This window comes from Chiroxiphia lanceolata, chromosome 16 (assembly GCF_009829145.1).
Source record: "Chiroxiphia lanceolata isolate bChiLan1 chromosome 16, bChiLan1.pri, whole genome shotgun sequence".
NCBI lineage: Eukaryota > Metazoa > Chordata > Aves > Passeriformes > Pipridae > Chiroxiphia > Chiroxiphia lanceolata.
In genome coordinates, this window is record NC_045652.1 from 12381555 (window position 1) to 12397354 (window position 15800).

The 15800-nt window shown below is 42.1% G+C and overlaps 1 protein-coding gene across 4 annotated transcripts in view; it reads right to left on the reverse strand.

The window, feature by feature from the left end:
• Nucleotides 1-3224: 3224 nt before the first annotated feature.
• The window catches only part of GNA12 (G protein subunit alpha 12), a 41889-nt gene continuing 29313 nt past the window's right edge, over nt 3225-15800 (reverse strand). The window contains exons 3-5 of one of the 4 annotated variants that reach the window (XR_004359881.1): nt 11453-11503; nt 9681-10474; nt 3225-5518 (exon numbers count right to left, since the gene is read on the reverse strand). Coding sequence is in view for 1 of the 4 variants with exons in the window: in XM_032703842.1 (XP_032559733.1) it covers nt 9905-10474; nt 11453-11503 (621 nt within the window). In the remaining 3 variants the exon portion in view is untranslated. Of the gene's footprint in view, nt 10475-11452; nt 11504-15800 lie in introns of all 4 variants that reach the window. The other 3 variants (XR_004359880.1, XR_004359879.1, XM_032703842.1) reach the window with 3 other exon arrangements.

Here is a 15800-nt window from a genome sequence, read left to right on the forward strand (position 1 = left end):
GGTCCACAGCCCACAGGCAGCTTTGCAGTGAAAGGCAGAAAAGTGACTGAAAACCCTTTTAAGCCTCAGGCAGCTGGAGCAGAGGGGTTCCTGCAATAACACTGCAGGGTTTGGTCATGCAAAGATATTCCCGTGGAGGCAGCTACTCTTCACACCAGCAAAGGTTTCCAGAGGTGCTGCTGTAAATTACAGCACAGGGTCTGTAAGTAGTACTTTGCACCTGGACTACACTACACCAGTATGAGTAAGGACTGGAGGCAACCTGGGTCTCAGAGGCATAAAAGGACTGGCCAAGGTTACACAGAAAACAAAGGTTACAGCCAGAAGTAAAGCTCAAAGGCACAATTCCTACTCTTCTCTGCACATGCCAGAGTTGTAGGGGGACAGAAAACAGCTGACAGAGGAATAAGTAGTAAAACAATTTCAAGATAAGCCCCTAAATAAGATTTCCTGCATTTTAAGCAGCAGGTTTCTGGGGAGATACTTCTACTTGGAAAGCTGTGGGAACAGCAGCATAACTTGCAGTTAATAAGCTGCTGAGTAAGCTGTGGAACTGAAATACAGATGAGATAATTAGGAGTCACTTTAGAAGGTCAAGCTGTGGATCAACCACCAGCAAGGAGGAGGGTACTCTATATATAAGTGCACACCCAGAAGTCACTTGCAGCTCAGCAGCCGGGACTGGAGTTGGCTACAAAAGGTCCAGAACAGTTTCCCTGCGTGGCAGGCAGCGGGCAGGAGACCTGGGTGTTGTTCCCTGTGCAGCCACAGTCTGGTGAGCCTTTGGCAGAAGGCAGGCAGGGAAAGGAACTGGGCTTTCAGGTGGGAAGGGCCTGTGGGTCCCATGGGGCAGCAGGCCCAGCAGCCCTGGAGCTCCCTGAGCAGGGGCTCGGGGCTCTGCCAGCCCTGCGAGGCAGCGCTCGCGTCTCTCTGCCTCGGGACTGTGGGCGCCGCGTTGTGACAGGCAGAGGATCCTGAGATGAATTGTGCACGTGACCCACCTTCAGGAGATCCCCCAGGGACCTCCTGCCTGATGCTGCTGTTGGCTTTCATGTAACAATCTCCAAGGCAATGGCACAACATGGACTCGTGTCAGACTCCTCTGGCTCAGAATATCTCCCAGACCACACCATCCTGTGGCTACCTAGAGCATCCTCCACCATCAAAGCAGCTCAGTCACACCCCTTCTGCCCCAAGCTCAAGAAGACTTGTTTTGAAGCAACTTGTAAAGTCTGTAATCCTGAAGAGAGCAGAAAACAGAGTCTTTTAATAGTTTTACGAGCTCATAAAGACAAATATCTTCTCCCGAGAATAAACAGGCAGAACATTCCACTCCTACTCTGAAAACAAGAACTTGCTGTAATTGAAGAGTGGGAGTACAACACAACCATCCACAGGAAAAAACACCAACAAATCCCCCCAGAGTCTTTACTAGTTAGGGGTGAATTTGCCTACAACAGCTTGGAAAGGTGGGAGAGGAGAAACCGGCGTCTTCCATACAGATTTCATCAGCAGTATCCAGCACTTTGTGATTTAACAGTGGCTGTGACCACCTCCCTCCCCTAAAAATGGTACTTTTCACTGAAGTCTGTTTCTGCTCTGCAGAATTGAGGCTTTAAAGGAAAGCTATTTTTTGTAAAAATCCCTGAACACTTTTCCTCATAAGTCTTCCTCCCTTAACACCACGCAGCTTCCCAAGATGCCAGCCAGCCTTGGGAAAAGTGGCAAGAAATTTGATATTAATAACTGAGCAAACTTCCTCCCAGATCTGTACAGGATAATGAGATACCAGGCTGGAGCTAGAAACCACAAGGATTTAATTTCTCTTCTCAAAGAGTTCTAACAAACACTTAAATATTACTATAACCTCCCCAAACCTTCCACCTTGTGCACTGGAGCAAAAATACAAGCTATACTTTGCATTTTAGAGAAGCCTCTCCCTGGGGAAACAGACATGTTTTCCCTTTTATCTTCTGAGTGTTGGATTACTGAAATTACAGAAGAGATGCTCGAGTAACAGGTAGTCGTGCAGATCCGGGAAAGAGAATTCCAAGTTAATAGATGGAGTTTAGGCTCTCCTTGGGGTATAGACATTCACTGGCACTGTGAGCAAACCTACCTGCAGAACCAACTGCTTCAGCCTCTGCTCTCATGGAGCAACATCTGTGCAGCTATGAAAGGTACACCTCACAAGAATATTTTGGCTCTGAAAAGGGCCAATTTGCCTTTGCAGAGCTGACCAAGGAGATCATGTGGAGCTGCTGCTGTTGCTGAGAGCTTTCCAGATTCCCAAGTATGTGATCACACCTGGAAACCTCCTATTAGTGCACCCTGAGTTTGCAATTCATCTGCCCTCACTTTCAGAGATGCTGAACACTGACAACACGTTACCTGAAAGTACTCATCAACTCCAGGGACAAAGAGACAATCATTCCCAAACTACACTTCCAATGATCAGTAAAGAGGACAAACAACACTCCATGAAGTATCCTGAATTGTGCCCCTGCCAGTGGAACTGAGCTGGCATTAACAGATCACACAAGAAACAACTAAGACTTGCCACGAAAGTCTGCCAGACGTGACCTTTCCAAGTACAAGGGAGGAAAGGTGAACAGCATTCCTAAGAACTGCAGCTCGAGTTCTGGCAGCATTAGCTGGCACAGGGTGGCACTGCCATGTGACAGGGACACCGGTGACTCTCCAAAGGTCAATGGTTCTGCAGTGCTGCACAAGGTACCAGGGCACACAAGTGAGCCCAAAAGAGTGGACTGGCACTGGGAAAGCAGCAAGTCCAGTTCCCATGGCTGTTTATTACCAGATGCTGCACAGCAGAGAGGAATCTCTAACAGGTGCTGGCAACTGCACAGGCTTAACTATCTTCTCTTGCTGAGCTTCAAATGCATAAGCAAACTCCAGCTGTGTCCCCCCTCCCACTTCCCATCAGTGCTAATGCCCCAGAATCAGCTCCTGGAACACTACAGAGAACGAGTTACAAGTTTTACACAGGTTAATGTCTCATCAGCCTTAGCTCCTGGACACAGGAAGAATGACTCAGCCTCGAAGTGGAGGGGTGGGAGATACCTAGAGATTACACAGAGATTTCATTGCATGACAGCTGCAGTTCCATGCTGTAATTTATTCAAAAAGCATTTCTCTCGCAGAAAATTTTTGAATAAAGCAAAACAATGTCACTTCAGACTGGTGAAAAGATAAAACCCATAAAGAACAGTATAACAAGTCAAGTTTTAATAGATTTATAAAATTCATATATACAAAACAGTAAACTAAGTCACCAAAGCTATAAAATACACTTTTTACACATCACAATATAATTTTATCTAGTACACAGTTTTCATAAGTTGAAACTATTACAGCAAGTAGCTGCTTCTATCACAGATGCTGTTTTGGTGCTAGAAAGACACTTATGTGAGCAGTCTGGAACTGTGCTTTTACTTCATGCATTTTTCACCTTCTTTTAGTTTGTCACTGGTTTTTAAGTACTTTCCTGTGAATTGTTAAGAAAATTAAGGCTAAACTCAGGCCTTTGTTGCCCAATGCAGTGAACTGGTTTAAAAAAAGACTGATATTGCATAGTATGTGTGTTAATGCATAGGCACCAGAGAGCAAGTACATTGCAGAATAGAAGATAACATTACTTGGCTTCCTAAGCTACGTGGTCATGTCACGAGATAACCTGGTGTTTTCTCAGTTTGCTTTCGTACATATTGGTTCCACAAACAAGACAACTCATCACTAGAGCAAGAAACACTAGCCATGTTCAGCACAGTCTCCAGAAATACTTTTTAATGTGTATCAACAATTCAAGCTCATTCCACATTCCAGGTAACACGAGCTGTCCACTGGAGGGACGCTCGTCATCCTACGGAGAGTTAATGGCTTCAATGCAAACGGGAGTTTGAACACTCATTTCCAAACCTTAGTCCACCAACCACCTTTCCAAGTCTCATGAGCTCCCAACAGATCATTTCTCTTCCACATCCCCCTTCTCCCTTCTGTCTCCTCTCAGCCTTTGTGCCCAACCACCTGCACACGAGCTCAGCACAAGAGATTGATGGGAAGGACCGGCAGAGAATCCACACCACTCCAAATCTGTCACTTCCCTCAAAAGATGCTCTCTCAGGTCCTAGTTCTTAAAAAATTTTGCTCTCCATCACATGCTCTCCATCACATGTAGTTTTTATTCAAATAATGGAAACAGCCTCTTACCCAGGTCTCTTACCTTCTCATGCTCTGGTATCTTGAAGAAAGTTTAAGTAGCTGTCAGGAAGGAGTAAGATGCACTGTCTGGCCAGAGATCTGCATAGTGTATTTTAGTAAAAATTGAGGTTTAGCACCCAGTTATGAACAGATGAAGAGAGATTTACAATGGCAGGGCCAGCCTTGCCAGCCTGCTGTTCTTAATTCACAGCCAATAGCTCTCTGGAGTCACTCAAAGCTTTTGGGTCAGTGCAGATGGCATTTCACTTCAATACAGTCAGTCCTCAAGCACCATCAGCTTTTGGGATCTGTTTAGAAACTAGCTCCCCTCTCCTGCTCCCTTCCAACATACTTTGGCTTTTTTTACCAGAATGCCCACCTTGGAAGTCAGTGCTGCTCTTTTTTTCCCCCTCTGACTGAGTATTTTCACACCAGACAGAAGATACGACTTTCAGACGAATGCCAAGAGCTGGGCTGTGATACAGTTCCTCAAGCCAGGCACAGAACCACTAGCACTGACAATCTAGTACCTCCACACTCCCCACCCCATAACAAAACAAGCATAGACACACAGACAAACTTCAACACCGCTTTCCAAATGCCATTAGAAAGATAAAAACGTCAAGAATTGAGCTGAACTGCCCAACCACCAAGATGAGCACAGGGACAGCATCATCTGGTAACACAGCAGCAGTTTCAGCTTCAAATGTCCTGGCTTTTCTCATTTCCATCTATGTAAAAAAAGATTAGTGTTAAAACAAAGAAGTGCCCACTTCACAGCACAAAGCAGAGATCACTCCAGCTAATTACAAAACAGGTATTATTAAAAAGCACTAGGTTTTGTATTGTCTTACCAATTATTCCTCACTAGGCTAGACAGTCCTCATCTAGAAGTGTGGGGAGTCAGTATTAACTCAGGCCAAGTCTGGCCCAGACCATGCCAGTCTTCCTGATCCATAATGGATGCTCCCTAAAAAAAACTGTTAAAAGCTCATTTACAAAAGTAGGCACAGATGTTTTAGAGTTGCTACTGAAACACCCCACCCAGCACTTTGTGTTACAGAATTGGAGTATGAGGTAAAGAGTTGGCAGTGCTATATTAAACCCCTGACTACACCACGTGATTTTATACTAGAAAAAGGATATAGAAAAGAGGCTACAGCTAAACTTACAGTTCTTGTCATGAGAGATCAGGGTCTGGCTGACAAGACAAACTGCACTGTGTGGAGGTGTTGTTGCATATCATGTTTGTCTCTCAAGCTGGTGTGCATCAAATCATCCATCAATCCAGCAGATACTCCTGAAAATTTGATGACACAAGCCAACCTAAGTCAGGTTTCAAAACCCAGAGGGGCCTTTTACAGAAATCCTGTACGTCCATGCAGCAGAACAACTTTTTTTTTTTCCCAGAAGTAAAGAGGTACATGCATAGAAAAGACTCCAAAACATAAGTTAATGTAAGTTTAAACATAGTTAATACAAAGACACCCATCTAAAGGCAGCAGAGGACTTGTTCTCTAAGATGCTGTTCTGTGGAAGGCAGCTGTGGCTCACTAAAGAAAGCTGCTGGTTTCTTCAGTGGTTCCGTTTCTATTCCTTTAATTTCTTCAATTCCATAATTTTTTGCAGATCACAGTAACCAGGATGGGTGAATACCTGGGGGCATGGGGCCATAGGGATGGGGGGACAACACATCAGCAGGATGGGACACACTTTTCAAATGCACTGTTTTTCATACCATATTTTAGCTCTCCTGGTGGAATTCCATTTTTGTCTGCAGTGCCATGGACAAATGAGTTCTTCCTACTCCATCTCCCTACAGTTCCTTTGCTATTAGTTTCTCCACTCTGCCTGCCTGGCTGAGGTTCAGGCTTCAGCTGCCTCAGAAAGCCTGGAAATGGTCATCTTCAGGAGCTCCTTTGCGCTTGTAACATGCCTAGTTCTAGGTTTTACACAGCAATAATTGAAAAAAATCAAATATATTATCAAGTTAATAAGTCAAATAATTTATGCTGCCATGCTTAATAAGATCAATTCTTTGTATCAAACTGAAAGAATCTTTGAGTTGTAAAATTGAGTGGCCAGTAACTTCAATTCCATAAACAATATTAATTTTAAACATTAAGAACCACTTAATTCCTTTTAAGTGACAAGTGCCTATTAAATATGTCACTTCCAGAAAACCATTCTTCCTTTTTAGTTCCAATTCCCCGTGTCACCTTGCAGTGCATCCAAGAATTGTTCAGAGAATGACAGCACTGCAATCTGAAGGAATGGGACTGACTGACACATCTATTAGCTTAAAGCCTGTTTTGAGGACAACAAATATAAAGTAGTGTTTGATAAATGACTCCCATTTAGTTAGTTTTTCTACTTAAACTGCAAGATTATGTAAGTCTCTCCCACAGGCACAGGCTGGAAGCACTTCCTCTCTTTGTCCTCAGGAGAGACAACCTGTTTGCAACACTCCATCACTGGTCACTGACCCTGGGGTGGCAGAGGAGGGACAGCAAAAAGCTGCTTTTTTCTTTAAAAAAAAAAAAAAAAAAAAAGGAGTTGTTCAAGGTCTCCATTTGGTTATCATCCTGCCTGTGACCCATTTCCTGACCAGCCAAATGAACAATAAGCCCATAAAGTTAACAAAAAGAGATGTTCTCTCCAGCTGTGTTTACCTGCAAAGTTCTCCAGGATGTCACTTAAAGTTTTCTATTTGTTTCTAGTGAAAGGACTAAGCAACCAACCAAGCCTGTCCCGAGATGTTTGAACAACCTCACCTACTTAAGCTCTGCTGTAGTAACTAACCGATTTACCATAACACGATTTTCTGGCTTTACTATACTAAAACTTACCTTGAAAAAACCCAAACACAAACCCCTCAGTTGTGGCAAGAAGTGGAGTGTATTTTGCAGAGGAAGCTGACACTTAAACCCCCCCCCCCCCACGTCCTTTTTACTCATGGGTCACCAACTTGGCAAACTTGAAAAGTGCTTGACTTTTGCAAAAAGAGTTTCCTGATCTCGGGTTCCTACTGTGATCCATCACTATCCAAATTTGACAGAACACTGAGCCCACAGAGCCAAACTACTGACTGGCCCCTCACTTAGGCCCATTCCATCAATGAAAAGAAGAAAGGCAACAATGGGCCTAAGGTGAGCAAACTGGCTCCCTAAACCTGACTTAGTGTGCAAAACTGCCATATTGTAACAAAAAAAAAGCTTGAGAGCTCAATATGAGATCTCTCATGCTGTTTCTTTTCCAGGTGCAGATTTTAAGTTACTTAAAATAAAAGTTGCATTATTAGCTCTGTTGAGAGTTTTAAATCCATAGGGTGACCAAGGATACAAAACCATGGATGAGTATCAAGAGAAAAACAGGACAGGAAATTCCATGCTATGCCTCCAGGTAAAACTACAGTAGATTCAGACAAAAAAACTGAGGTAATTCTTGAGAAAAAATACAGTTGAAAGGGAATGTTTAACTCATCTGAGAAAACAAGCATAATATTAACCCATCTGGAAAATTTAGTGAAAGAATAAAGCTCACAGCAAACTAAGAACTGAAGTCAAGTCAACCTAGAAGTCAGGTCAGCCCACAACTGCCTTCTCTTTCCCAGTGTCTTGTGTGAAGTGAAAACCACTACCAGGAACTCAGAAAACATCTGACAGCTTTGAAAGCAGCCTTAGCCTTCAGCCAAACAAATGGGCTTAGAGAAACCAACCTCATGTGATGACTAAACTTGTCTGCATCACACCGTGTTGGAACATTTACCTTTTCAAATGTAATAATCTTAAGATCTTCCTCCCATCTGAATATTAAGAGTCACAACATTATTCTCCTTCAAGGTTAGAAATGAATAAATATTTAAAAAGACAAGTTGGTCCTGGCAAAATAAGACTTGTTGCAAGGAAACTAATTCCTGTTTAAGTTTGCTCAAATTTAAGTTAGATTTTCCCATCTGCAACTTTTCAGTTGCTTCTTACCTCGGGACTGTGCCTGTTACAAGCACTGACACAGCCACAGCTTTTCCACTCTGGAGCCTGCACAAAGAAAGCCAAGGGGGCTGCTACATCAGGCAACTACACAAAAATACTGATATGAACATCTGCAAGCTTCAGAGGGGAAGAAAGATTCCAGATTTTATCCAAATTAACATGAAAGGACAACGGAACGGGACTTTTCTTTGACCACATTTCCCATGGGATTACCAGCTGAAGTAAAACATTGCTTGTTTTGACATGCCATTACAGGCTCAAAGGGGATAAGAACTCCAGGGAATCTGCTGACTTTTTATGGGTACAAACAGCCCTTCAGGTTTTATTCTTGGATAAAAACTACGACAAAAATTGCACAGTAAACTATGTGTGAGAGTTACCTAAAGGAGAGCACTACAATATCTTCGGTTTGTCCATGTACCCCACTGTAGTAGAAAAGATTCAATGTCTGTACACAAAAAAGGCACCTGACAGAGACTGAGAGCACAAGGAAATTCGGAGTTCAGATCAACATTATTCACAGCCTCTTACCATTTCACACACAATCCACTGCCCAAAACTGGCAACTCCAAACTCAGCTGTGCTCAGAGTTACATGTGCATTACTATAGGCTAAAGATCCCATTAAGACACAGATTAAAGGCTAATTTTACAGCAAGGTCTTGCTGTCCAAACACATCAGTGCAGCTGGAAAAGCTGGGATCTCTAGGGTGCTCAGTCTTCCTATAAGGTCAGCTGTTGGGACTAATCAAGCAGCTGCTGTGCTACCAAAACCTTTGCTTAAGAGTTTGATCAGCTTTTAAACCTGTGAGTGTAGATGAAGCCCTGTCACACGAGATACTGAACCTTCACACACGCTGCCCACTGTGAGAACAGTGCTGGGTTTCCATGGAGTACATCTCACTTGAGCACCCACTGTGCAGATACGTGGTTGGGTGCTCCAGCACAGGCTGCTTCACCAAGGAAATCAGTTTTCCCATGATGGAACAACCTTCACCTATAGTGCAAAATAAACCCTTCTCCATATCAGTGAGGCTTCAGCTTCCCATCCCATTCACTCCAACACGAGTTTCCTTACACAGCTTTAGATTTCTGCCTCAGGAGACTCAGGCAAAACCTTCAGACAAGAGCTGTGCATCCACCTCGGCAAGTGGACTGTAGACCCTTGGCAAAGCTGAACACGCACACAAGATCTGGTTATATTCCTAAGGGTTAACAACAGGACTTCCATTAACATTCTCCAATACAGCTGCCAATCTCATTATGTTTAGATTAGTTTGATCGATTCAGCACCTCCAAACTACAAAAAAAAAAAAAAAGGCAGTTTGTACGACTAGTGTCTCTGAAAAACGAGCGTATTCACTTAAAACAATGTGTCTTCCATACATGGTTTGTCAGAGATCTCTTTTTTTCTAAGAAGGCAGAAGGTGGTTTGTGTTGTTCAGCGTCCCAAAATTGGTACAGAACCTACCATGGCCAGGGTTCAGTAGTGTTTCTAGTCCAAATGATTCAGTAGCTAACATCAACATGTGACTCCTCCGGCCTATAGCTCCTGTTTGGACTGGCTAGTTTACAGCATTCCTGAGCCAAGTAATTCGCATGGGTCCTACACCGCATGCAAGGGCCATAAAGAAAGGACAAAAACTTTGATCTAACCCTCCAGCAAAATTGTAACAGAACACTGGCTGCTCTCCTTCACTGCAACATGATATCCTTCAGGTTCTCCTGCAGGATCGTGTCCTTCACTGCGTGGAACACGAAGCGGATGTTCTCCGTGTCTATGGCCGTGGTGAAGTGGTGGAAGAGCGGCTTGGAGCGGTTCCTCCTCTTCCTGTCGAAGCACTGCACCAGGTAACGCTGCACGTCCTCCAGCCTGTGAGGGTCGCCCTTGAAGTCCGAGAAATACTTCTTAATGCTGACAGTCTTTACCTTCTCAACGAGAAGATCCATCTTGTTGAGGAATAGGATAATAGAAACGTTAAAGAAGAGCTTGTTATTGACTATTGTCTCAAAGATATTCATGGACTCCACGAGTCTGTTTGTGCGCCTGTCTTCCATGAGAACCTGATCGTATTCGCTGGAGGAGACCATGAACAAAATGGAAGTTATTCCATCAAAGCACTGGAACCATTTCTGACGCTGAGATCTCTGTCCACCCACATCCACCATCTTGAAAGGAATTTTTTTAATGATGAAATCGTGCTCTACGATCCCCTTCGTGGCTTTCCTGGCCAGCAAAATATCTTGTTTGCTGGGGAAGTAATTCTGGAAAAGAAAGGAGAGAACTGTCAAAAGGAGTCCTTCAAAAATGCTGTCCAAGGCCAGAATACTGAAGTAATGGGTAAAATCACCAGGAGCCATACTTTTTAAATTATCAGGTGAACAATGAATACTCAGCTTTAAAATACTCAACTGTTGACCATTTAGCTCAACACTGGTGAACATCTAGAAGACCCTGAGACAAACAAGAATAAAAATACAGGACTAATCCACTTGTTCACATTTTTATCCTGCAAGCCTCTTGTTTTCAGGCTGAAGTCTATTTTTTCATGATCAAATTCTTAGTGTTATTTGTTATTTCCACTTAGTGTTCAATAAAGCAGATCACCAAGTCATCACTGAAAGGATTTTTTGTTTTTTAAAAATCTAGTTTTTCACAGTTCATTACTCCTAAAAAGACCATCTCAAAAGCTTTAGTGGAAATATTCCTTCCAGGTTCACACTCCCATGACCAGTGAGTACAGCAACACATTCTACCATAAGTTGTGGCCCAACCTACCACTGTAGAGAGATTTGTTCTTCAGCAGCTTATCATTGTTACTATTTGGGAAAATCATCTCCCTTCTTTCCCTTCCAAGTCTCCTGACAGATGTTTGAATCCTAGAAGTGCTAGTAATGTTTTTAATTTTTTTAAGGTTCCATTCTGCTACCTTAAGTAGCACCAGCCACCAGAGCATCATGAAAAGTGAATGAGATCCAGAGATTGCGTAGAAGGGCTGATAAAAGAAAATATGTGCATAAATACAACTTCCATCATCTGTCAAAAACGATTAAGCAAATACTAAGCTTCAGTTTCATAGGCTGGAGTCTACTATTTCTAGAGAAACAACACTGGAATTATTTACTACACTATTATTTAGAAAACAACAAAAAACCCCAAACAAAAATCAATGCTCATTGCACACCCAGGCTTCCACTGTCTCTTTGAGCTCTCTGGTTCAGAAAGAGAAGGTGGTGTCTTACCAGCTGACCGATGCGATCCAGGTTATCCAGGAAGTATTTCACCGATTCACCCTGTGGAAAAGGAAAGAGATGGGAACTAAGCTTGTTTCTAGGACAGCAAATCCAATTGAAGGCCTTTTCACTTTCCAACATGCACTGAGGGCTAACAGAGCAACATCCCAAGTGGAAGCTTGGACACCATCCCGATACACTTCAGGGGCTGGAACAATACAAGCATTACAGAACCTAATTCACAAACTGCTGATAACCAAGTGGGGCTGCCATAATATAGTACTAATGTGTAGGAAAGGCAGAATTTCTTCTAAATGCAGTTCTCTGTTAGGTCTAGAGAAATCAAAGGTGAGTAGAGATTTGAATAAATGCTCAAATCTATCCAGTACATCTTCACAATGAAAAGGAAGTGTCATTAAAGTCAGTTCTTTGACTTAAAGAATTAGGTTTTTTTCCCCTTGTAAGGTGAATGCAGTTAACTGACACTGAATGGGAGTAAAACGAAACATTTCTAAGAAACCAATGTATTTTGTTTAAAATTAACAAAGGCATATCCTAGACTGGGTGGCATATCTTCAGGAAAGAGAAAGATTTAAGTCACCCACAATTTGTGATGATTTAAGCTAAACTTGCTTGTCACAAACAAATGAAAAAAAGGAACATTCTGAAGGACTTTCTCTTTTACAGACAGCTTCCCTTTTAGGCTCAAGAGTTTAACAACGGATTTGCCCATCTTGTAAAAAGTTTAGCACTTATACTGAGAAGAAATAGGCAGCATTTACAGGGAAAAAACATTTTTTTTGGTGAAAATTTCCTCTTGCATAAGAGGTTTGTGCAGACTGCTCTGGGGTGAAACTCTCCTTCCAACACTTCCCCTGCATTTCTTCAGATGAAGATCTATTCAGTGAGAAAGTATTCTTCATTGTCCAGGACATGTGTCTTGCAGTTGTAGCCATGTAATGAGAGTGATAAAATGGAAAATCCTGCTGCCTTTTAATAATTTTAGGCAGCAAAACAAATTCTTTATCACGGCTGTGTCAGCAGTGACCTAACTGACCGTAGGTGCCCTCAACCAAGTCACTAACTCAGAATGGAACTTTCTCCAAGTACCAGCTCAGACTCCAAGAGCAATATAAATTCTTAAATCACACCTTCTCCTCGACACCACAGGCTTGAGGCAGCAGAACAGAATTATTCCCCTGCAGTACAACTGTAAACAGATGCCAAGACAACAGTTCATTGTGAGGAATCAGACTGGAGATCAGAGGAGTCAGGGTATCACACAAGTACACACTCCCAGCATAAGGCACAGACAAAAAGGAGCTGGAGCTGATTATTTCCTAACATTTAAAACTAAAAGTGTCTTTTCATAAAAGAGAGAGAACACAGTATTTGCAAAAGACTACCATGTATCAACAAAAGATTTACAGTGGATTGCTAGCAGAACAAATTATCTTTTTTTGAGAGAGAGTGGTAGTGGCGGGGGGGGGGGGGGAAAGTTTCCAAAGAACAATTGCTCTAAGAGCTTCCTTACAATCATGAATTTTCATAAGGTGAAAGTAATTTCCTGTATTTTTTGGCACTCTGTGGATCAGAAGAGATATCACAGACCGCATGAATAAGAGAAAAGGGCTTCCTGTACAGCATTAGTCATGTTTGGGAGATGGGAGAGCCCAAAAAGAAAAGATCACTGAAGCTACAAAAAAAACCCCTTCTCTCTCTATTGTGCTCTGTCCCACACAGTACCCTTAGATGTGCAAAAATACTGCAAAGGGGCCATCTCTGATACAGCTTCTTCCTATTTTCTAGCAGGAACCCAGTTGCTTTAAGAGGCCTTGCTGTCCATCCACCCTCCCACACAGAGCAGGAAACAGCTGGATGCCTTAAACTGCTGGGACACACAGGCAGGATCACCTGATTTACAGCTTCTGCCTCCCCTATTTCCCACCCCACACATCAATCACTTGGACATTTTGCACATTTATAAGGAGGTAAGAAAATAAACTGATTACTGAAGAAAAAAATGTTCATTTTTGCAGGGATTTAGGGAAAGCAGGCTTCTCTAGTTTCTTACACAGCTCTTCCTAACGCTCCAATTAAGCCAAGTTAATTAACTCTGGGAAATTTTAAGCAGTAATTGCAAAACACTTGGAGAGCTGGGTAACCAAGTCAGGTTGCTGGAACAGGTGTGAGCACCATATGCACGGTCTGACAGATCTGAAGGTGCCTGAATATTCTCTTCTAGCACAGAATTCAAAGACATCCAAGTATTTAAGTCAAAATATCTGTTTCCAGTCAAAACAACAAACCCCCAACAAGCTCCAGAGGGTCTGAAGTCAAAAAAAAGCTCAAAACATTAAAGCACACAAACATGAAAGGAGGAAAACCACCCACCAAAAAGCTCCCAAAACAACAACCCCAAGCCCACCACACACTGAAAAGCTGCTTTAATGATTCCCTGATTAAGTCCTGAGTTATGGCCTACGGAAGTGTGGATTCAGTTCCTGCTCCAAAGGCTTCTGGAATAACCTTGCCCTACATCTTAGTCAGATTCACAGAAAACTGGGATGTTCTGGGAAGTGGGGGGGGGCATTTCAGTTCATCCCCAGGCAGCACACAACTGATTCAGCATTGACTTGATGAGCAACTTGTAACATATTTAAATGAGGAAATTACTGAAACTCCAGGTTTTATGACTGTTCTGTGTTAGTATTTTTAATCAGAACAATTATACTAACTGAACATTCCTTTCTATTCAAATTTTTCCTTGGCATCCAGGGAAAATAGACAGCAATATTAATGAGATCTAGAAGGCAAGTTTATTTAGCTTTACATCAAGGTGCACTTGAATGCAGTTTTGAATTCCATTGATAAATTATTATTTTTCCAAAGCTACCTCGTGCTTCAGGTATTATAAACCCATACAAATGTCTGTGGGTATTTATATGCATGTATATAAAATACACACCCACAAAGAGTTTATAAATCCAAGTAGATTTTCCATTCAAGGCAAAGTATTACCAAAATAAAGTATCAGCTGCCCATCTCATGTTAAATTATTTTTTTCTCTTGAAGACACTGACCATAAAGAAGCTGGTTTGGCTCTTTTGGGGCAAATTCTTAGTGTTTCTCTAATATCTGTCTGACCATTCAGCTGCATTCAAAGCTGGCTTAGCACTTCAAATGCTCTCCTTCTCCAGATCTTAGCTAGTTATTTCTGGTTCAGCAGCATGACTTCCTATAAAAGTGGCAGCAAATATTTGCAATTGATTCATCAGATACTAAAAATATCTTTATGCAGATTGATGACTCCAGTTTCGGTATTTTAACAGTTCTAGTGAAAAAGAGATTTTTAAACTCGCCATCTATTTTAAGCCACGTTTGCAAGTAGCAAAATAGAAAGCCAAAGTTATTTATACTATATGTATATTATTTATACACTATATGTGTATTTATACTGAATGTAAATACCTAAATATAATCACTTCGTGGTGTGTTCACTTAAAAAAAACAAACAAAAAAGGTCCAGGTCAGATCTTTTACAGGCTGGTGTTGGGAAAAAAACTGTTGCAGCTCAAGAAACTTCCTTAGATCAATGACATTCATAGAAGGTTGTTGAGCTTTTCAGAAACTAATAAAACTCAAATCTTGTTGTATTTCGTTGTTAGTACATTATTTCCTTTAAAATATATTCTAACAATATTCATAAATAACATTAAAATCTGAAAGACTTTTAATTTCAACCACCACAGTACTTAGATAGGAAGCCCCATCACGTCACAGTCCCAGCAGAGTCTGCCAGTGAAGCACACGTGCACTGATAATTCTTATTTAATTCATTTTTAACAAGTAGTCCATTAGTATTTTCACATTTGAAAGTTTTAACAGCAAAGCCTGAGATGACCATCATGTATGTGGCTGTTGACACAAACCAGCTAGCTGGTTTTGGGGTTTTTTTTAATCCTCCTTGATTATAAATCAAGATGTCCAAGCGTTGTCCTGCACAGGACAGCGGTGGGGAAGGGAAGAGTGACCTCTGAGTTATGAATTTTACATAATTCAGACAGTCCTTTTGAGTGCACCAGAGCACAGACCATTAGTCCTCAGCTTCTTCTCCCCACACAAGAGTTACCACAAAGGCCTGGCTGACTCATCCTCTCAGTGCTAATCTCCTCTCCCTCTGCAGTACATATCCTCTGAGTAACAGTTTTGCCAACTGGGACCAAGAGAAGGAATAAGAGATGCTGTTCCCATTGTTCAAGTAGGATGAGTCACTGCACATCTGGGAACTGGGAGAATCAAGAAACACAAACAGAAGGCCAGAAATGAGCCCACAAGTTCCACAATGCAGCATCTC